Source organism: Alnus glutinosa, chromosome 8 (genome assembly GCF_958979055.1).
Source record: "Alnus glutinosa chromosome 8, dhAlnGlut1.1, whole genome shotgun sequence".
In the NCBI taxonomy this organism is placed as follows: Eukaryota; Viridiplantae; Streptophyta; class Magnoliopsida; order Fagales; family Betulaceae; genus Alnus; species Alnus glutinosa.
In genome coordinates, this window is record NC_084893.1 from 5,889,841 (window position 1) to 5,913,028 (window position 23,188).

At 33.7% G+C, this 23,188-nt stretch overlaps 2 protein-coding genes across 6 annotated transcripts; one reads left to right on the forward strand and one right to left on the reverse strand.

Moving 5' to 3' along the window:
- The first annotated feature begins 7,858 nt into the window (after nt 1-7,858).
- LOC133875443 (glutaredoxin) lies at nt 7,859-10,096 on the forward strand. 2 transcript variants are annotated; one of them, XM_062313583.1, is made up of 4 exons: nt 7,859-8,178; nt 8,648-8,736; nt 9,604-9,699; nt 9,832-10,096. In XM_062313583.1, the coding sequence occupies exons 1-4, from the start codon at nt 8,075-8,077 to the stop codon at nt 9,900-9,902; spliced, it is 360 nt and encodes a 119-aa protein (XP_062169567.1). In that variant the 5' UTR covers nt 7,859-8,074; the 3' UTR covers nt 9,903-10,096. The 2 variants fall into 2 exon arrangements, with proteins under 2 accessions (XP_062169567.1, XP_062169565.1); XM_062313581.1 differs by having other exon boundaries at nt 7,865-8,178; nt 9,601-9,699.
- A 132-nt stretch (nt 10,097-10,228) lies between these two features.
- LOC133875442 (uncharacterized) lies at nt 10,229-19,954 on the reverse strand. 4 transcript variants are annotated; one of them, XM_062313577.1, is made up of 13 exons: nt 19,466-19,954; nt 18,480-18,615; nt 17,887-18,023; nt 17,097-17,298; nt 16,116-16,354; nt 15,523-15,634; nt 15,146-15,290; nt 14,743-14,885; nt 14,455-14,618; nt 13,136-13,444; nt 12,988-13,043; nt 12,342-12,556; nt 10,229-11,760 (listed from the first exon to the last, which is right to left on the reverse strand). In XM_062313577.1, exons 1-13 carry the CDS (start codon nt 19,667-19,669, stop codon nt 10,655-10,657), a joined length of 3,168 nt encoding a protein of 1,055 aa, XP_062169561.1. In that variant the 5' UTR covers nt 19,670-19,954; the 3' UTR covers nt 10,229-10,654. The 4 variants fall into 4 exon arrangements, with proteins under 4 accessions (XP_062169561.1, XP_062169562.1, XP_062169563.1 ...); XM_062313578.1 differs by having other exon boundaries at nt 19,471-19,641; XM_062313579.1 differs by lacking the exons at nt 18,480-18,615; nt 19,466-19,954 and having other exon boundaries at nt 17,879-18,012.
- Between the last annotated feature and the right edge of the window lie 3,234 nt (nt 19,955-23,188).

Consider the following 23,188-nt stretch of genomic DNA (forward strand, 5'->3'; position numbering starts at 1 on the left):
TCCACGGCCTTGTGTATCTACTTGATTCTTTTCCTATATTTATATACATATAATATGGTTTAGTAATACTATATGCAAGACTCCTATATCCCTCTTATCCTCTCAAATGTGATGTGATTTTTAAAATTACCATTAGATTTGTGATGAATTAATATTAAATTTTGATCAAATGGTAAATTTAAAAGCCACATCACATTTGGGTGATAAGAGTCTTGCATATAACGTTACTCAATTTAGTTTATAATTACTCTTGGGCCACTTATTGTAATAGTTCTCGCAAAGATTTATTTACTTCCCATTAGTATTTTTTTTTTCTCACATCCTTTAATTCTCATATGCTAAGAAGCTAACTTGACATAGAATTGGTTATATAAGTAAATAAAATTAAGCACTAGTTAACGATTTCCTGATGATGATTCGTCCTTCAGAATCTAGCTAAAGTTAGTAGGATTTATTTATAAATTTGATTCATTTTTCTCCTTTTTTTTTTAATTTTTATTTTTTTTTAAAAAAAATCATATAAAAACATGTGGTGAGCAATAATATGAAGATGGCAACATAAAAACTCATTAGACAGGCGTTAAGACTCTGTTTGTTTCAGCGTAAAATGTTTGTTGTTGAAAAACGTTTTTAGAAAAATTAGTTTTCAGGAAAATGTTTTTCATGAAAATATTTTTTGGCATTTGGCGCGTACGGAAAATCACTTTTTTTTTTTTTTTCCTTTTCTTATATGTATAAATTTTCATTCAATTATATTAACGTATAAAAATTAATTTTTTATTCACAACATAAAAATATTAACAGAAAATAATAAAAAAAAAATTAACCTAATAATTTGTGTATGGACAATGGTTAGATGGAGGCCTGTCGGTGGTTCGACTATGGTCCGAGGTTATCTCGGTGGTGGCCTGGCATTCTCTGGCAGTGGCTTGAGGTGGCTGGGTGGTGGTTCAAGATGGCTCGGCGGCGGTTCGGGGTAGCTTAGTGGTGGTCTAGTAGTGGTCCACGGGTGGTTTAGTGGTGGTCGGGGATGGTTCGATGGTAGTCTGATGATGGTCTGGTGGTGGCTTGGCGGGGTCTCGGTTTGGCTTGGCGGTGGTCCCGAGCGGCTTGGTGTTGGCTTGGTGGTGCTCTAGCGGTAGTTCAGTAGTGGTCCGACGGTTTGAGAAAGAGAAACTCAAACTCAAAAAATGATTTACAAAAATTTAAAAATGAAAATCATTTTCCAAAACTGAAAAAGCTTTTTTGTCAAACCAAAAATATTTTTAATTTGACTATTATTTTCGGTTGCACCAAACACCAAACCAAAAAATTGCATAAAACATTTTCCAAAAAATATTTTACAACAAATGAAGCCAAAGTTGAGTCCAAACAGTTCAAGTCAATCATAGAATTTAAGGGCTAATGGCTAAGAATTTGTTTGGATGTGCGATTTTTTCTGTATTATATTCTATTATTTTGTATTATATTCAAAATTACAAATATCGAGAGAATTTTTTTTAAAAAAATTATGTTTGGATGGTTTAGAGAACTTGAGACAAAATATAAAAAATTTATATCAAAATTGAGTAGAATTTGAATTAAAAAAAAAAAAAAAAAAAAAAAACCAAATATGTTTTTGAAAAATAATAAAATAATAAACGGGGTAACGGCTAGTTGGAAACTAGCTAGCTTGGAACCCAAGAAACCTATACATATATACGGAGCGCCAAAGGTCGATAGAACTTAAAAGTGCCCTTTCTCATTGTTATCCTCTTTGCATTCGGAAGTCAAGTTTCGTTGAAAAACCAAGCCTTGCCTTTACTTTTCTTGCAATCTTGAAATTTTGAAGCAAGAAATCTCTGGGTTTGTGTTCTTTCTGCGGAAGTAGCGGGGAAGAAGTGATCAGTGTCTTGTAAAACTGCAATCTTGATCGAGCAAGCTAGATTTCTCCAGGTCGGTGATCTTAATTTTCGGAACACCAGTTCGATCTTTTATAATACACATACGTACATATCTTGGAAAGTGAACCCTAAATCTTTTCACTTTTTCAGTTTCTTGTTTCTGAAAATTTGCAATCTTGGAGCAAGAAAGGGAAATCTTGCAATCTCGGAGCGAGATTTTTCTGTGGGTTTTTGTCCTTAATCGGGTAATAGTTTTCAGCCATGGTTTTTTCTGTTACCAAATCGGTTGATCAAATGCCCAAGAATGGGGACGTGCATCATAGCAGTTTCAAGAACCCCATTCCTCCGTGCCCAAGACAAATATCGGATAGAGCGGACGAGAAGCCACGGCTTGTTCTCAAGATCAAATTGCCTAGAGCCGGCAACAAAGGAGAGAAGCCTTGCAAAGTCTTCGAGGACAGAGCGGATGAGAAGCCAGCCCCAGCCCCAACGTCTTCAAGCTGCATGAATGGCGGCGTTGAAGAGAAGCCACGGCTTGTTTTCAGGATCAAACTGCCAACAGCCCACAACAAAGGAGAAAAGTCTTGCAATGGCGTTGGCATCAGACATGGTCGTTTCAGGAAACCCATTTCTCTTTGCCATACAAAATCGGCTTCAAGGGTTGCTACCGAGGAGAAATCAGACAAGAAGAAGCCTGTTCCAACATCTTCTACTGGCTTGAATTGTGCTGAAAACAATGCTTGTCATGTTACGAGCAGGGTCAAGTTGCCAACACCAAACAACAACAACCTGGTACTGATTCCCTCCAGTGGCATGAGTTTTACCGATGGTGATGGGAAAAGATCAGAGAGATGTGTGATCAAGACCAAGTCGTCTTCAGTAGGCCAAAACAAGGTGGAATTGTTGAACATCCGAAAGAGGGCTGTGCAAGAAACAGAGTCCACAGAGAAGAGTTGTTTGAAAAAAGTTCAAATGGATGAGGAGGAGGCATCAGAGTTGAAACTTGAAGCCACGAAAAGGAAGCTACATCAGAGGTACCAACAAGCTCAAAATTCGAAAAGGAAGATCCAAGTGCTAGATTTCAAGGACATCCCTAAGCCTGAGAATGCTCCCAAGAGATCCAGGAACCAATACAGACGTTTATAGGCTGTGACATCCATGTTCTTTTATTCCTTTGATTCATCTAGATTTTGGGTCCTTTTTATTTTTCAGTCTGGTACAGAAATTGAGCTAGATCTTGTAATGTGTACGTAAGGAACCGGTTATTATCTTGTGTACTTGTTCTTTTCAATTAAGTAATTACTTTTATCTTTTTGTCTATATTGTAAATTAACTGACCTTGATTCATATGTTTGCTTGGTTTATGAAAAACATGTTGTCCTGCAAGCACGAGATTTTATGAAATGCAGAAAAATTTGGGCTAAATTCTACTCCCAAGAGAATTACCACGTCTGATATTATTTCTGCTTGGGAAGTAAATGGAAATGTATGGTTCGGGATCTTGTACAATTTTAAAGAAATTGTATATTTTCAAATTACAAAATTTAGGCTATATTTAGGCATCAAAACGCTTAGAGAATTTTACATATTAAAAATAGAGTAATGATTCACTATCACCTAAATATACAACTTTTCACCACCTTGTTTATGTGGTAAGGTGGTCTCTCACCTTAATTTATTTTTAAAAAATGAAAAAACTCAAAAAGTAGTGGGGGACCACCTTGCCACATAGGTAAGGTGGTAAAAAATTGTATATTTAGGTGGTAGTGAATCACTACTCTTAAAAATATGGCATATTATTGTGACAATCAAAAAGAATTTTCCTCCCAAAATGCTTCTTTATCATTTTTGGAGAGATGCTTCTTATTTATAAAACAAAAAGGCAGATTTTGACTCAAATTTTTTTGCAACATAGAAAGCAAGAACCTTCGAAAATATAATCAATTCTCAACTGTAACATGCCACATTTTTAATAGGTAGCATTTTCGAAAAGTTTTAATGCTTAAAAATAGCCTAAATTCTGTAATTTGAGAATCTACCATTTCGAAAAAATTGTAGGAGATCTTGATCCAAAATTGCATGGTGTTTGAAGTGTAGGAATATAAGTAGATATGACATATGTGGAATTAGATAAGACATGAGTCTACAGAACAAAAACATAAATATTTATTAAGAGCCTGTTTGGGTGTGCATTTTCCAGAAAATTGATTTTCGTTGAAAACATTTTTCGGTGTTTGGCAAAATCAGAAATATTTTTATATTTTCATTAAATCATATTAACCTATAAAAATCAATTTTTATTCACAACATATAAATATTAATGTAAAATAATTAAAAACAAATCAACCTAAAATAATGTTTAACTAAAATACTTTAAGGTAGGACGTTGCAAATTCGTCCTTCTTTCTTTCTTTTTTTTCTTTTTTTTTTTCATATGCTCTTTGCTGCAATGCATAAAAGATATAATAGTAGAATACTTCAAAAATAAAAAAGAAAAAAAAGAAAGAAGAAGATTGTTCAGTTTGGTACAGAAATTGAGCTAGATCTTGTAATGTGTGATCTTTTTGTCTATATATATTGGAAATTAACTGACCTTGATTCATATGTTTGCTTGGTTTATGAAAAACATATTGTCCTGCAAGCAGCAAATTTTATGAAAGGCAGAAAAATTTGGGCTAAATTCTACTCCCATGAGACTTACGTACCATGTCTAATGTTATTTCTATTTGGGAAATAGTACTTATACACAATTGAAGCTCACGAGTTGACTTTCACACAAAATGCATGGGTCAGGATCTCGTAAAATTTCAAAGAAATTGTATATTCTCAAATTAAAAAATTTAGACCCTTTTTAAGCATCAAAACGCTTGGAAAATTCTAAATATTAAAAATGTTGCATATTATCGAGACAACCAAAACGAATATTCCTCTCAAAATGTTTATTTTTCATTTTTACAGAGACACTTCTTCTTCATAAAACCAAAAGAAAGATTTTGACTCAAAGTTTTTTTACAACATAGAGAGCAAGAACCAAACGAAAATATACTCAATTCTCAGTTGTAACATGCCACGTTTTTAATAAGTAACATTTTTCAAGTGTTTTGATGCCTAAAAAGGGCCTAAATTTTGTAATTTGAAAATCTACCATTTCAAAAAAATTGTAGGAGATCTTGATCCAAAATTAGATGGGGTTTGAAGTTTAGGAATATAAGTGGATATGACATATGAGGAATTAGATAAGACATGAGTCTACAGAACAAAAACATAAATATTTACTAAGAGCCTATTTGGATGTGCGTTTGGTAAACAAATTTAAAGTGATTTTGAGGGTCAAAAAATGATTTTCACTGAAACATTTTTCGGTGTTTGGCGCGTACAGAAAATCACAAAAAAATTTAAATTTTTATTAAAAACAAATCAACCTAAAATAAAGTTTAACTAAAATATACACATTAATTAACTAACAATAATCATATATTTTCAAGTTGGGAGAGCCATAAATAACATCCAACAATTCATTTAAACTATAGACAAAAGTTTTCAATCATAAGTATTACCATTCAAATTCAACCACAAATATTATAACGTTTAAGCCAAAGTACTACGGCCATCCAAGTTCAATCATATATATATATATATATATATATATATATATATAAAAGCCAAGTTCTAACTTAAAGTTAGTTTAGAATTGTGACATGTAGCGTAAACATTGAACCGGTCTTTTAAGTAAAAAATCGGTGAATTTTAAAGGTTGAACCGGTTTTGTCATTATTTTTATAACTTTATTATGCTTTAATGAAAAGATCTGGGTGTAGCATTAAGTGATGAGAATTTTTTTAAAAAAATCTAAAATTAAAAACTTTTCCTTATCATATATATATATATAAGCCGAGTTCTAACTTATAGTTGGCCTAAAATTGTGACACGTGGGGTGAACCCATTATTTTTAAACATTGAACTGGTCTTTTAATTAAAAAACCGGTGAATTTTAAAGGTTTAACCGGTTTTATCATTATTTTAATAAATTTTTTGTGCTTTAATGAAAAGATCATGAGTGTAGCATTAAGTGGTGAGAATTTTTTTAAAAAATCTAAAATTAAAAACTTTTCCTTATCATATATATATATATATATAAATGAATGCTAGAACATCTCATAGTGTTCTCGTGGTGTACATCTGGAATGGTAGAGATGTAATGTTTTTTATTAAAAAATTGCATCTATGCCATCTAAAATGACATATATGTAATTTTTTAATTACATCTATGCCATTTCAGATGTATACTAGGAGATGCTCTACCATTCCTCATATATAAAAGCCAAGTTCTAACTTAAAGTTGGTCTAAAATTGTGACACGTGCGTTAACCCATTATTTTTATACACTAAACCGGTCTTTTAAGTAAAAAGTTGGTAAATTTTAAAGGTTGAACCGATTTTGTTATTATTTTAATAAATTTATTGTGCTTTAATGAAAAAAATCATGGGTGTAGCATAAAGTAGTGAGAATTGTTTTTTAAAATCTAAAATTAAAAACTTTTCCTTATCATATCATATCATATCATATTCATGCAATGTTCTATGTACAATGTAAATGTTTTTAAATTTTTAAATTAAATTATAATTAATAATCCAGCACATTGTGCTGGTTATGAGCTTTTCTTATTATAATAAAGTTAATTAGTATGTTACTACATATCGGTAATACACAAATTCTAAGATTAATGATTCTTAAAGAAGTTGTCCAACCAAAACTTTCTAAGTTAAGGATTGGAAATGCTCTTGCAACCTTCTCATCTCGCATCAAATGGTCAAATGTATATGCAAGCATAAAGTCGTCATATTTGTAATGACCCACCCCCAATGACACAATATTGTCTGCTTTTGGCTCCCCGTACCATACTTCCCAGGAGGTCACCCATACTGAGATTGCTCTCGCAGAAGCACGCTTAACTGCGGAGTTCTGATAGGTTCATGACCATCACGGCTTTAAAACGCGTTGTGTCATAAATGATGCATTTATACATATAAGCAAATCCTCATTCCCAGGCGATGTGAGACGTCACAATATCCTTCCACTTTCATTATTTTCTCATAAAATTTATGTACATCAACTCCCTTATTGAGAGCTTTAAGTGTTAATGCAACATCTTTCAACTATTCAAATAATCAAATATTTTATAAGATTACAGCCCCAACTTCAAGGATAGATGCAACTGCAGCCACAATTGTTGGAAGAATTTTTTCATCCATATGCAATCAGCACAAAAATGGAGCGAATCCTAAGTGAGAGAAGCAATTTGGAAGAAGCATGATGGAGGGAGTTTTCAGTTTTCTTTTATGCATGATGGTGGGAGTCCAATTTGGTTGAATGCTAACCAAACAACATCTTAGCATCTGCAGCTCCGATCCACAACTGGTGAATAATCACTTCCTGTGAAGGCCATCCTCTAATTAGTAATTAGTACTCCATGCACTCAACATAGATAGTCTCACAAGAAAAGAGACGTAAAAACTTTCAGGCTTAATAGGTTTTAATTTGAACAAATCTAACGTTCTTTTTAAGGTAAGTTTGAGTGTGCTATTTTTTTTATTATTATATTTAAAATTATGGATACCGAAAAAAAATATTTTTTAAAATTATGTTTAGATGGTTTCGAAAATATAAAATAAAATTGAAAAAAATTAAAGTAGAATTTAAATTTAACAAAACAACTCAAGCATGTATTTCGAAATTAATCAAATATAATAAAAACAAATGTATTACCATCAAGTAGGACTTGAAAAATTACATGAAATAGAAGTCTTAAATGGATCAAGTTATAGCATATCAAACAAAAGTCCCACCATTTTTTTTAATTAAAAATATATATATATATATATATATATATATATATATATTCCATTGAGAATGCGTTTGAAAAAAAAAACAAAAAAGGATTTGCAGGCTGGTTAATTAAGTCAAAACGACAATTAATTAATCTCTCTCTCTCTCTCTCTCTCTCTCTCTTGACCAGCTAGGTTAGCCATCCTTCATTGTCAATTTGCCAGCAAGCAGAAGCAAATTCTAACACTTGGCTTCGCATCGCTCTCGCTGCCGTGGCCTTGCCAGCAAAGAACCACGCGAAAGGAGCTTCCAACACCTAGCTGCTCTCTCTCTCTCTCTCTCTCTCTCCTATACATATAAAGATATGGGATCGGTGTTCAGCTCAAGCACAAAGAGCAAAGAAGAGCTAGAAATGGCGTTGAAAAAGGCAAAGGAGATTGTATCCTCCGCACCCGTTGTTGTGTTCAGGTTGTTTTTTTACCTCTCCCCATCAAAAACTTTAGTTCGACAAGATATGCTTTCCAACATCATCAAATTATTGATTTTCAATACGTAATTGATATATATATATATATATAAATGTTTGTGGGTTGGCGGTTTTCGCGCATACGTAGTCACTTTTATTTTGCCTCTGCCTTCATAGTAAAATGTGGAAATATTATGGAAAATGAAGAGAGATAGAGACCCAAATGGGTTTCGTTCTTTACACATTATTTATTTATATAATTTCATAATAGAAGAGTAAATCAATCGATCCTATGAAATTACTCTTCATGATTAACAATCAATACCTTGATTTTGATATAAGAAAGTGAATCAGGATTCAAAACTTGATATATATGCTTTGATATATATTGTTACCTTCAAATTATGTTATGTTGCAGCAACCTCCTATCTGATGTAGTACTAATTCAGTTTGATATTCTCACAATCGCAGTAAATCATACTGTGGTTACTGCAATAGGGTGAAGCAGCTGCTCAAACAGCTAGGAGCAAGTTACAAGGTCATCGAACTAGATGAGGAAAGTAAGTGTATTTCATCTCGTGGTTCATGCTTGATTCCTTATTCTCAAAATGAATGATATGGGGAGATTTAGAAAATTATTAAATCACCGCTTGTCTTAAAAACGTTTAAAAAGAATGGATAAATTTAATTATTTAATTTATATTTGATACTCCCACAAACTCTTCCTTAATGCTTGATGCTTAAAAAGCATAATGTATATTTAATTGATTGAAATAAGAGGTGACCTTGCTTTAATACTATATTAAATCATCTTTTATTCCAAAATTTTAAGCTATAAGAATGAATGAATAGATTTAGTTATTTAATTTATATTCTAACATGAAGGCTGCATGCATATATCTACTTATATTCCCTCTCTCCAAGTCTCCTGTGTAATTAATAATTCCAGTTTACAAACTTATTCATGAGAGAGACTTTTTAGGAAGGTTTTTTTTTTTTTGTGTGATATGTGACCTAAGAGTTAAAATAGTTTTGAGTGTTTTGTATTTTGATTTGAGTGTTAATTCTTTTGATTTTTGCTAAAAAGCAAAAGCTACACGATGTTAAATAAATTACAATGTTACACGATGGAGATTCTGAAATTCTGTGATATTGAAGTAATCATTTTGAAAAATTCCCTTCTGCAAACACATAATTTGAATTTTTATAAGCTCATTCTCTACCAGCTAAGTGAGTATAGATTCCAAGTTCGATACTAATCAGAAAATTCTTGAAGTTTAATTCTTGTCCAATTACTATAATCTGCTCCTGCATGATCAATACTAACATATATCCAAGTTGCCTTTTCATAATAATGAGATATAAGCTTTTCACTGTACCATCTTTTTGAGGAATTTATGTTTTAACTCATCTTCCGTTTGAAGGAGATGGAAGTGACATTCAATCAGCTCTAGCAGAGTGGACTGGGCTTAGTACTGTACCTAATGTGTTTATTGGGGGGAAACACATCGGTGGCTGTGACAGTAAGCCTGTTTCCTTGTTCCTCTTTAGTTTTCACTACAATCAGTGCCTGGTTTCTTTGCTATCAAGAGCTATGAAAATGACAAGGAAAGAATGATCAAATATTATCATTTTCTTCTTTACTTCTATTGCAGCTGTTATAGAGAAGTACCAGGGAGGACAGCTTGTTCCCCTTCTCACTGAACCTGGTGCCATTGCCAAGTAACTCTGCGCAGCTGTAAATAAAGTAGATAAGATGTTTCTGTAAACAAGGTGAAGAGAAGAGACTACATGTTGTGTAATAACAATAAGATTGGGAGGGGCATTGCAACAAGGGCTATAGATTGAAGGATAAATGAAGTTTCCCTATAATTAAATTACCAATATCCAATCATTAAACCTGTTCCTACTCAGGGTTTACTTGCTTCTAAGGTTGGAAATATAATCATATCAGATCTAAAAGCTTAACTTAATTTCATGGATTCTATCTGTTAATTTGCAGTTTCTGCAGCTTAGATAGTTGATGCAGCATTGCACAGATGCACATACAACTGAAATGAACTATACTGTTGTCAAATTGAACATCCATGAAGTTCCAAGCCACACTACCACGTATGGAAGAATGATAGCCTGTTTCAGAATGTTTTTACAAATGGAACATAAGAAGTTCCAACCTTTCCACAATAATTTTTTATCATATTCAACTATGAGCCCAACAAATGGGTTACAAGTACCTAATAAAAAACAAAAAAGGGTTACAACCCCGTGACTCCAATTCTAAACAACCACCTTTTTCATTGCCATCCAAAAAGGTTTTCAAGCAGCAGTACAGCCAGCTTTGCGGCTGTAAGAAGATAAGAAAAAGCCAATAAAGTCGGTAATCTTAACTGATCTCTCAATGATTACTTTCACTTGGATGCAAAAATGGCTTCTAAATCTTCTTGGTTTTGACTTGAAATTAGCTGGTGAACATAAAGATCAGATCCCACTAATTTTAGTGCCCCAAATCCCACTCCATTTTGTACGACTGGATGAGGGATCACTTGGAGCCCCACTTCCTTCTTTGCTAAAGCTAGCCTTTGCCAGTTCTCTTAGCTGTTTCGACCATGGTTTATCTGCTGTGCCCGAGCTCCTACCCACATCGTTCCTGTTACTTTCAACTGAAGATCCGGCCACCCCAGTTTCTTGATTCCCATGGAGATTCACCAGGAACCTGCTTTCCAGTTTTTTAGACAACTTCTGTGGAATGAAAAGCAGGAGAAATCCAATTGAAGCTACTTTCAAGCCCTTTAAGAAAGATTTCTCGACAGGGTCCAGCTCCTTTGTCTGTCTATACAAAGCATACCATTCGTTCGCCATTTGTGGTATATATCCAACCAGGAAAAGTATAAGCATGAACACCCCAACTATAGTCTCATTCCTGTCAAAAAATCCCTTCTCCAAGAGAACCAAACAAGTAGCAAATAAACCTAGTTCACTGGAAACTGCGATGATCTCAACCAACTGAACCTTTTTCTTAATAAATGGCTTCTTGAGAACAAGGAAGAAGAGCTGAAAAGAGGTGATGCATAGTAAGGTTATTATCGGAGTTTTAGAAGACCAGTCGTTCTCCCGGTAGGCACCGGCCATAATCCCTAGCGAAACTCGTCTCATGGACTCGAGCAGCGTGTAGTATATTCGGAGTATCCCGAAAAGCTTTTGGATTATAGGTGCTTCTGCATCTTCTGTTTCATCATCAGAGGCAATGATTCGATCGCCACGCATATGGGAATTTCCCCCAGAAATCTGTGACAGCATGTATTTTGGAGGGCCTCTTAAATCTTCGAATAGAGGGCCTAACATGGCTAAGTAATTAGCGTTCGGTTGGTTTTTCCATGTCCACTGGCCTCTTTTATTAGGACCCAAAGTTACTCGGATTATATCCTGATACCAGTGAAACCTCTGGCCTTCTTGATGAACTTCCTTGTACTGAAGTAGCTTTCCAAATGTAATGCCTATGGAGAGGAACAAGAACAAAGCCAGCAGTAGAAAAGACACAACACCAAAAAGCAGAATTCCGACTACAATCCCCGATGCCGCTCCTCCTTAATCCACAGAAGTGAGATAAGATTAAACTCATTTGTACTTGAAGTTTCCTAAATATTGATGACATAGAGCATGTAAACATGCAATAAATTTGAGTTTTTCTCCGGATACATATTCATGACAACTGTTATGATGCAGTCAGTTAACTATGCTCTGATGGCCCCATGTCATGCACAGAGAAGTGATTTGAGTTAGCTTCCAATGGTGCAAAACATCATCCACATTGCAATTCTTAATATTGAGGAAATGGATCAATAGACCATATTGAGTGCTAACCAATATAGTAATGATTATGTCAACAAATACAATTTACATGGACAAGAAAGGAACATAGTTCACAATTCCATCGCATGCTAAGAAAATAGAGTAGAAAATATGACTTGATAAAAGAACTTGCTCATTCTTTGGCATCCTGTAACAACATTAAGGCAATTCTTTTATAAAAGAATTCAACTATATGAGCATGAATGTCCTCTTTTGCACTGTAGAAACAACAACCACAAGAATAATTATCTTTGGAAGCTCAGCTTTTGCTTGATAAGGATTCATGTGCGGAGAAGAAAACAAATATTCAAGTTACCTCTAATTAGAGCAGCAGAGGCTTCACAAACACAAGGTAGTGCAAGAATTATAAGGAATATTTCAAATCTTGGAAATGTAAGTGCTCCATAACCCTTCTGCTTTTCAGAATTTTTCTTCCTCAATTTTAGGATGACAAGGAGTAAAGCATGCAGTAGTATCAAACTGCCACCAATTATGGCTAACCAGAACATGCTTCTACTAAAATCCCTCCACCTACACAAGACAAAATCTATTAAGTCATTACATTGAAAACTAAATGAGCCTGTCTGTTGCAGTTCAACCTTAAGAATTCCAAAAAGAAGTACACAAATTAATGGAAAATGACAAATATGGCATTAAGCATCAAGTTTGTCCTCTTGGTTTGTTCAACAATTTCCAAGAATGCAAGGAACCAATAGCTTTAGTTTTTCACAGCGCCTACAGAAAATTCTGCAACTAAATAACTCGCATTCCAAATGCACATGCCCAGAATTCTTTGCTTTCCATTCAACATTTTTATAAAACTTATGGCAATATATTCCTTTATTAGTTTCATAGTTTTTCTCTGGTTATGTCAATCTAGAATATTTTCACTTTTTGTTTTGTCTCTAAATCCATATGCAAGTTCATGGAATAGATAGAAAACAAGAGTCCCCATAACTTACCCGTTTAAAAAATGTGGATCCAATATATATTCAGCTTCAGGTTCAATATTTGGGATCTGCAGGTACACAATGCATTTTATCACAATCTATTCATCATCTGATTATAGGAGTTAAAATCAAGTGAAAAGGAAAAGTAGAGTTTTCAGACCTCAAAATATGATCTATATTCCATGGGAGTTAGAGGCAACCCATATAGTAAAGCAGCCCTACTCAAATTCTCTTCTTTCGATTGCACATTCTGGAAAGTTCCTGAATCATGAATTTTAGACATGTATGAATTTGAGTTGGCAGGGGGACTTGAGCCCACTATGACCGGCTGAGTGTACCCAGTTTCCCATGGAAGACCGAAATAGGGAATGCTCCATTTTAATCCCCTTGCAAATTCATAATACTCAACTGGCAATGTCGCAGCCAACCATCTAGACAATGCAAAAACCTGAATATGGCATGCAATTCTCTGTATGAAAGAGAAAAAGAAAATGCTAATTAATTTTACAGTGATGAAGACAGTTCATAAGTTTTGATAAGTTATTAACACATAACCCAAATGATAGTCTGTTAATACCAATCTACCCGCCACAAACCTTAAGGGGGAGCTCTTTGGGGTTGATTGTCCTTTTTCATCTTTTTTTTTTTCTTTTCCTTATTATATGCATAATAGAATAACCCCCTAGCCCACAAAATTCTATTCAGAAGTCAATCCTAGACCTCCATCTTTGGAAGTAGCACCAATAGGCTCCACGGGCCCTCAGTCAGGTCTACGGTTGAAGAAGTCAGACAAAATAGTTAACAACAGCCAAAATGTTTACAGAGTTTAATTATATATTAAAATTTGTTGTATAAACATCAAGGAAAACTTTTCTGGGAAAATATTATTTCTACAGAAGGATGAAAAAGTTTTATCTATTCCACAATGTTTTTAAGTTTTTTACTTGATTGTCAAGAGGATACCAATAATCATAATGTGATAACCCCGCCAAGTACAATTTGATTTATTTCTGATTCAGACCTTGCAAAATACTGGATCAGCCACCAAGAACATTTGAGCGAGGATCATTTGTACATTAGAAAGATCTTGCTTTTCTAGAAAAGAAATGCTTTGTAAAGACAATAAACATACTTTGGATAAATCACCAAAAATGTGCATGGTGTTGTTATTCAAGGTTGTCCAAAGAAAGCTAGAGGCGCATATTGACATGCTATTAATACTTTTTTTATTCACGTGTTTGTTTGTCAAGAATGTCATAGAAAGAAAATTTTCAGTTAAAAAAAAAGTTTCAACCCCAAAGATTTGCAAGATTTTTCTCTTACCCTTTTTATTTATCCTCAACACCGAACCTCAGCACATGTCAATTCTGCACCGCTGTGTTTCTAACACAGTGCAAAATTCCCAGTCTAGAATATTATCATGGTATAACTAACTAATCACTTAATCAGATAAATGTTCAAATTAGTTAGATAACATACGAAAAGATTTCTCGAAGGATCACAAAAAGAATATGGTCTTGAAAATGCCCCAGTGGAGTGAAGGCTTGCAATTGAAACCGTAAGCAGCCCGGCAGCAAAAGAAGTCACCAAAAATGAAGCAGTTGTAATCTTAGATATCACGGAAGATATTTTAGGTACAGAATCTGTAGATATTTTCAATACCTTACATTAGAAAATAACTAGAAAATTCAAAGGGATGAATCCTCTAGGACTTCAATGTTGTAATACAATTCAGCTGATAAAAGAGAAAAGAGTAAGAATCCTTACAGTGCCTTACTTGTAGAACATTGGAAGCAAAATTTTTGTTTCCAGCAACATCCTCAGTTACGTTTTCAGGGACATTGACAAATACAATATCATGGTCTGCTTGTAACTCCACAGCATATAGGCTTGTACTTATTTTAAGAAAGCTGAAAAATGGTAATATTTTCATTGAAAAGGAATAGTATGAACATCTGTTAAAGTAATTGCATTTGCCTTGCTAATTGAAATATCATTTTTTTTTATAAGTAAAATTGAAATATCATTTCCCATCAATAACCGAAGAATAGAGCATAGATGTCATCATCATAGTTTCTCATTTGCATGAGATTGCATTTTTATGTGGAGATGTATTGCATAGGTTAATAATCTACATAGATGCAGACGCAGGTAACAAGAAATAACTTACCTTTTAAAATGCCCTCCTGTGATTGATATATTAGAAGAATTGAAGCCAAATACAGGCTTCATGAACTTTATCAGAATTGGAATGTTGTGTTCTCTTGTCCTCGTATAAGATGTGGTACTCAACCTCACAAAAGGTCTCAGAGAATCTAAAGGTCACATTTGTATCTATGTCAGAAGGAAACAACCAAATCTCATAAAAAAAATTAAAATCTGTATGTACAGCTTTAATGATTCCACAGAATCATAATAGTATTTTCGATGTCAAAAGTTTTTGTATTCAAAGAGTAGAGTGAAACAATATTGAAAGCAAATTTTGATTCCACAAAATAGATAAATAATCTTATCTTAGAAATGTTTGTAAACTAATGTAGATCTTACCATACAGGAAAGTAACTGGAGCAATTGCAGAAACTGGAGTCCCTTGTCTGCTTATTAAAGAGTTTGAATCAATGCTTAGTGTTACTATAGCCGTGCCAGATATATTTGCGACCTGAGGGGACAAAGTGCAAATGAGGCAAGCACAAAAAAGTACGAGAAAGAATAGGCCCTTAGAAATATAATATGCAATTCAAGAACATTAAGGGCCTCTTTGGTCGGCCCATGGAGTTTGATGGCATCATTTGCGTTTTTCTACTGTCTCTAATTAACAAACTCAACAGTATGAATAGGGGGATTTTTTTTTTTGATAAGTAATGAGGAAGATCAAGATATGCAACCATCAAGATAAAAAGTTTGAATTCAGGGCATTTTACAAACTTTTTAAAATGATTAGCTTGTCCATTACAATGAATGACTCCACAATTTAAGTGGCCCCATTCAAGATGAGGAAGTTGTGCATGACATATTGCACAAATATTCATTGGACAACTAATCAGACTCTAAATGTATGAACCAAATTCTATTCTCATAGCTGAAAAAAAAAAAAAATTAGAAAAAGAAGAAGAAGAAGAAGATTGTATGAACCAGCTGACCAGAAAGCCAAATCTGCGATTCCCAATGGTTTCTCCACTAACGGGAAGAAGCATGCCTTGACTTGTTTGGAGACAATTTAGAATTTCTGCAGATGAGTTGAGAACAGGTTTTGAAAAGTACAAATACACCTTTAGTTTATTATAGCTATTAGTGGCCTGCACCAGTCTAGTTTCACCATTAAGTTGAAGTAGCCTTTCGGGAATGTGAGTCCTCAGGTTGACAAACACACTTCTTCTATCTGTAGAAAAAACCACCAAATGAACAGAGCAAGTAAATAACAGACTGACAACAAAAACAAATAAATAAAATTGCATCTTCACGAAATATATGAGAAAACCATCAAAGGTGCAAAACCTAAGTCCAGTCTCAGAAAAAGAAAAAAGAAAAAGAATCAACTTTTGGAATGGGCATTTTATATCTAATGCTTCAAGAAAACTATTTAAAAGAACCCAACTTTTTTGGAAAGCGTTGTTAAATCACTGCTTATCACAAAAAGTTTAAACTAATATGAAATGGTAACTCTAACTCTAGTGTGGGCTCAAGTTCCCCCTCAATAAATGAGGTCTAACCTGTGGACACGTAAAATATTTAATTGAAATGGAAAGTAAATTATGGAGTCCAAGTTTGAACTCATGACTACTATTCTGTTATTATATTAAATCACTACTTATCCCAAAAGCTTAAGCTAATAGGAAATGGAAGATTTAATCGTTTAGTTAATATTCTAACAAACATGAAAATTTGCAAATATTTGATCCTCGAGTAAAACAGGCATAGTTTATGTAGTTATTATTGTATATATTAACAGTCTAGATCATTCCATCTGGAATGAGAAAAATTGCCAGTGAATAAAGTGCAAGGCATCAATTAGTAGTGGAAAAGCCCTGAAAAGACATATCAGTTGCAACTATTGAAATTATATAAAAATTATGCATATTATATATTCAAATAACAACCTGTGGAATGAACACTATACTCACCAATATGCACATAAAAACTCGAATTTACTGTTCTTGTAAATTTATTGCCAGCACTGTCGGTACAAAAATTCTTATCCATTACCACTACCAGACGCCCATACTGAGTAGTAGATGATAAACCCACAAGAAGAGAATATTTGAGGTTTGGCTGCAGAATGTTGAACGAGGAAGGTATAACTTGGCCAGCACCATAGACCAAAACCTGTAATGAGATTTACATTGTTAAAGTTAATTAAATGATTAAATTCACAATTTTCTATCAGCTTAACCTTTTAGGATTAGTGGTGATTTACCATGGTTTCAGAGCAAAGGTGCTGAGTAATTTAACATAAATGAATGAGGAACCTATTCGAATTTGGTTTCTTATTTGGTCAAGAAAGCATCAGTAGTCAAAGAACCAAAACTATGGAATTCAATTTACACAACTATTCAAATTAACATGGTGGACCGATCCACAAGAGGAAAGCCAAGAGACCTGTCAGTGATTCAAAAAATTAAAAGAAAAAATTATTTATCATATATCATAGCAAAAACACATTTTAAGCAATTTTATTATAAAATATTCCTTTTAGAAAAGATATGATGATCAATCCAATATAATGTTTGTGTCAGGTGGACTCCACTACATTTTATCTTCTCGTATCGACTAAAACCATACTTGAATTAATAGAAAGGTTTAGAAAAAGCCGGCTGCAAAACCACTATTCTAAATGGCTATAATCTGAAAACAACAGAAAGAGCAGGAAACTTATTTGATGGTTTTTTATGTCTTTGTTAGCCACCTACTCACGTTGCAGGCATTCACAGATGAACATCCGAAACCTCCTCCACCAGTACAGGGTTCACTGAAAGATATATTTATAGAAACATTAAGAGCGTTTGTGAAAGGTGTTGAGGCTGTGATATATGCTGTAGGTGGGACTGTATCTGCAAAATTAAGTCATAATTTAAATCAGCTAAGGGATGGACACAAAAATAAGTCAGTATAATTGCTAGCAAATCTAAATTTGAATGTTCAAATCATAGACTCGGTTTGGTTTCTGCAGGCTTGGTAATATGTAAAACCAAACTTCAATGTAAACAGGGTCGTTTCAAATTAAGAATAGTTGAGCCAAGACCTTCAATGTACAACACCTAGTAAGACAGGATTTATGATTTGATACAAAATTGACTAGGTGGGTTTTCTAGAGTCCCTTTCCAGAGGAATATATATATATATATATATATATATGCACAATAAAAAACTGGGTAAAAAAAAAAAAAAAAAAAAAAATTGATATCAAAAGAAACTGATTTTTTTTTTCCTACTAAAGCTCATGGAAGTTGAGTGGCAATATGAAGAAAATATAATAACTAGAAAGGGGTAAAAGGAAAGTTCTTAACCAATAGTCCATTTATAGCTAGCACAGCCAATTCCTCGAGACCCATTGGTGCAAACCTCAAATGTATGATTTCCATCCTGCAAGCCTGCATAAGAAACCCTCCTAGCCTCACAATCTGAAGCAATGCCATCATCCAGCTGCATCAACAAGTTTATCAACCAATAACTTTGTGAAAAAAGCCAAACAGATATCAAGAGAAAAACCAAAGCCAATGTTCGAATATTGGATTTGTATATTAGGTTGATTTGTTCCTGATTACCTTTTTTACATTCACTCCACCTACCACATTTCCCCTTTAAATACGGGTCATTTGTATTGTAAACAAATCAAGTAATAACAGCATAATGTAGTCCTTCGGGCTCTTCCCTAGCGGTGGACGTTCCTATATTCTAACAGCCAAACCAATAAAATCAAACCATGAGGAAACTTCTTCACTTCCCGCTTACCACTGAGGTGGAAAGAAAAACACGCGTGCGTGCGTGCACGCAAACGACCACACACAAAGCAAAAATTTATTCACCTATATGAACAAATATCAGGTATATGAACTGCAATTCTTCATTACAACAACCATATCACCTATAGAAAAATAATTTGAAGAAAAGAATAAACTGAATTCCAATTAGTTTTCTTGGGTAATCTAAAAGAAAATTGAAGCTCATTACATCCATAGAGAGTTGAAAGATGTGCTAATTACTTTAAGCTCTTGAAGGAAGAAAACAAAAAAAATAAATAAATAAATAAATATTGTATGGTAAAGTCCAAGAGCAAGTTCATTGAAACAATCACAACATCCCTGAAATCAACCGCCGTCTTAAATAAACTTAAGAATCATGAAACTGATTGCTAAAAGGAGGGAGGAAAAGAATAGAATCATAAAACTCAGAACCAAAATCGAGAGAGAGAGAGAGAGAGAGAGAGAGAGAGAGCACCAAAAGATAAAAGCCAAAAAGAAGTAGCTTAAATTAGCATTAGAGTTCAGCATACCTTACAACTGACAGTACAGTTTGTGCAAGGGGCGCCATTCCAAGGCATGAAAACTTCAAAGACAAATGTGGGTGAGTTGAGATGCGAGAATGCAGGGGGGGCCTTCAAGAACTTCACGGTGACCTCTGAGTAATCACAGTGTGCTCTGAAACTCAAAAGAGAAAGAACCCAGCAAAGCACCCACGAAAGCTTGAGCAAACCCATTTGAGAAACCCAAAATTTACAAGCAAAGGAGACGCATTTGTGGGGTTTGTGTAGACAGTAGTGTTGAACAGTAAGAGCTGGGCATTGTGAGGAAACAGTGGTGAAAGTGTGATAGAGAGACTGATACAAGTAAAAGAGAGTGGTTTAAAAGGAAGGATGAGTTTGGACTGTTTAGTGGTAGATGAAGGTTCTGTTAAGGATAGTGCACATGAGACCAGTAAACAAGACAATACACGGCTAGATAAGTAAGAGATAGAGAGAGAGAGAGAGAGAGAGAGAGAGAGAGGAATTTTCTAAAGTACAAGGGATTTGAATCAGGAGTACTATGACCTGAAGACAGACAGGAAGACAGGAAAGAAGGATTACTGGTGTTTTTAACTGCTTACTAGAGGGGCTCAAAGCAGTAGCCACTAGCCCCTGCCCAGTTTAAGGATTAAGATCCTGTCCCATATCTATTGGATTGCAAATTTGCACGGGGTACAATAGTTTAAATATGATAAATGGACGGTTTATAATTTGTTTTACATTATCCATGTAGATTAAATATTTGTTACCTCTACGATCACCAAACTCCAATTAAATCGCTACCACTAGTCTATCATTACCAACAAAAGTTACTCTTTCTTCAAATCGGTAGTTCGACCACTTTCTTTTGGTTATCGGGGTAGTTTGATCATTTTTAAATTGATCTTTGAAACGCTCGAACCCGCCTTTTTTGTCGAAAAAAGATAGTAATTTTTTATAGTGACGACGGTAGAATGGTAGTAACGTTGTGGCAATGAGGTATTACTAGAGCTGTAGTAGTCATGGTGGAGGTAGATGCTGGCGGTTAAAAATAGAGAGAAAAAAAAAAGGTTTTTAGCTTGTTTGACATTCATTTTCACTCAATTTTTTGTTTAGAGGCATCAACATTTACCTATGTCTATTTATCTTCTACAATAATTTTTTGTGTTGATGTTAATATCTTCCGAAAAGCTATGAAAAAGACCATGGGAAGTTGAGTGAAAAGTGAATGTGAAAGTAAAAAAATTAAGAAAACATTAGTAACGCTAGTGCGTTTTTCCTTTTGGGTAGAAAGGAAAAAGTATGCCCAAAAGACGCTATCAAACAAACATTTAAGTTTTAATTATTATTGATAATACGACAGATGTAGACGATTCATTTAAAATGACCGATCAGGATTCAAATTACTGTATCTTGTAATATTTCATTGAATCTCGATCCTCAGTTTAACATTCCCACTATAACACAGTTGAAAAATCAATCTTAATGTCATCTAGCAGATGAACTCTGCAGACATAACATGATTAAAATAGGAAGTTAATCACTAAGTTCAAATCAAATTCTTTGGGAGTGTAAAATATAAAAAAATATTAGAGCAAAAGTAAATTTTAAGGTCCATAAAAAGCATGCCACCTTTTTAGTTCACTTTGATTATAAGGGCCAATATTTATTGGGCTAAATAATATTATATTTTGCAGCAGCATGTCGACATCCTACACAAGTATGATTATTATATTTAGCATCTGTACTTTGGGTCGACTTTAATATATCAATTTGTGATTTAATATATCAATTTTTATGTAAATATTTTTTATACATTATTTTAATTTAAATAGATTATAAAGATGACATATTATGTTTTTCGGTCTCTTCTTTGGAGACACATAATTTAAAATTTTGAACTTAACAAGATTAGACTAAAAAAATACTAAAAGATGTTGGCTTCGTTTGGAATCTCCTTTCCCTTTTCCTTTCCTTTGAAATTTTTTTTTTAATAATTAAAAAATAGGATTGATGTGATATAAAGTTAAAATAATTTATATGAAAAAGTGAGAAAAATTTGTATTGTAGTGAGTTTTTTATTTAAAAAGTAATAAAAAAGTGTTGATGTGATATAAAAAGTGAAAAAAATTAAGAATGTTTTGAAATTGATATTTTTTGGGAGAAGTGAAGGGGAGGGAAGGGGAGGGAAAGGGGGATTTCAAACGGGGCCGTTATCTTACAGGTAAATTATAGCTTTTTTTAACTGCATATTGACAAAACAAAATTTAACCCAAATAAAAAATTACAAGTGAGTAAAAATATAGTTGCTACTGATTAAATTACTGGAATTAGGGAACAAAAGAAAGTTGTCAGATCGTCATTCTCTTTTGAGACACAAAGATTATGTGAGCAAAGATGGAATGTCTGTTAACATATTTTGGAGGGTGGTATTTTTTTTTTAAAAAAAAAAAAATGAAAAACTGTGTTGATGTAAGGCTACCGGCTCGTGTCGATTTGGGTCGAGTTGACTCATATGTCAATTAGATATGAGTCTACCCGACCCTTCTAGTTAAACAAGTTAAACTCTTCAATCATAACATGATCCACTTAAATAGGCGGATGACCTAACACGACCGACGTAACCTATTTAATAACAAGTCGCGTTGGATTCACCCAAACACGATTCGTTTAACCCATTTCGATATGTATATGAATTTAAATATAAAAATAATTTTTACGTAAATATAAATTTTAGCCTTTTAGTTTTTTTTTTTTTTAAAAAAATCGAATTTAATTTATACGGGTTATACGAGTCACCCATGGATTAAGCAAATTCACCTGGAACTGACAAGTTTATTAATCAAGTTAATTCGGGCCGATCCGAAATGATCAAAACCCGATTATACAAAACCCTAATCTATTAATTTCATATTAGCTTTGCAGACCAGGTCAAAAATTGACAGCCCGACTCTGATAGGACATAAAGGTAAAAATTGCATTTTTAAAAGTAGTGTGTTTTAAGTTGTTTATTAATGTATTTATTTGTATTAAAAAAAAAAAAAAAAAAAAAGAAGAAGATAAAAATATAGTCGTTAATGCTACACGGTTCCGTTACTTGTTCCACGCTTGCATTTTTTATTCTCTAATGATTTAAAGATAACTCTACTTTTTAGGCTCCTGAGATCGGGCCCTCTCACAACTCACAAGTAGGCCTCACTGTTTGTTTCATTCATGTGAAGAGAATGAATCAATGTCGTTTCCAATCTGAACCAAAAAAAAAAACAAAAAACATGTTAATATATATTCTGATGATTATATTGTCTTTGGTTCCAAAAGATAAGAAAATGCCTCGGCAAATTTCTCCCCATTCGTCACTGCTAATGTAATGTATCCCCCCCAGGAATGGTGTGATTGGTTCAGATTAGGGGCCATCAATTAAAGCGCTGGTGTCTGTAGCGCCGAAGAGAAAGTGATTGAAAATGAAGATCTAACACGTTCATATGCTGACAAAATGCAGTCAGTAATAATTGTAACACAAAAAAAAAAAAAAAAGGTCTTTGAAGCTCAACCTCAAATACACAATCCTTTCCCTAGCCTCCTCAAGACTTTCTATCACACGTGTTATTGTCATGGGCTTATGTTTGGATTACAATTTTTGACTCCACCTTCTTGTCTTACACTTTTTCAACATGAAATTAGAGAATCCCATCAAGCTATTTATTCCAAAAGTTTCACTAAATTTCAGAAAAAAAT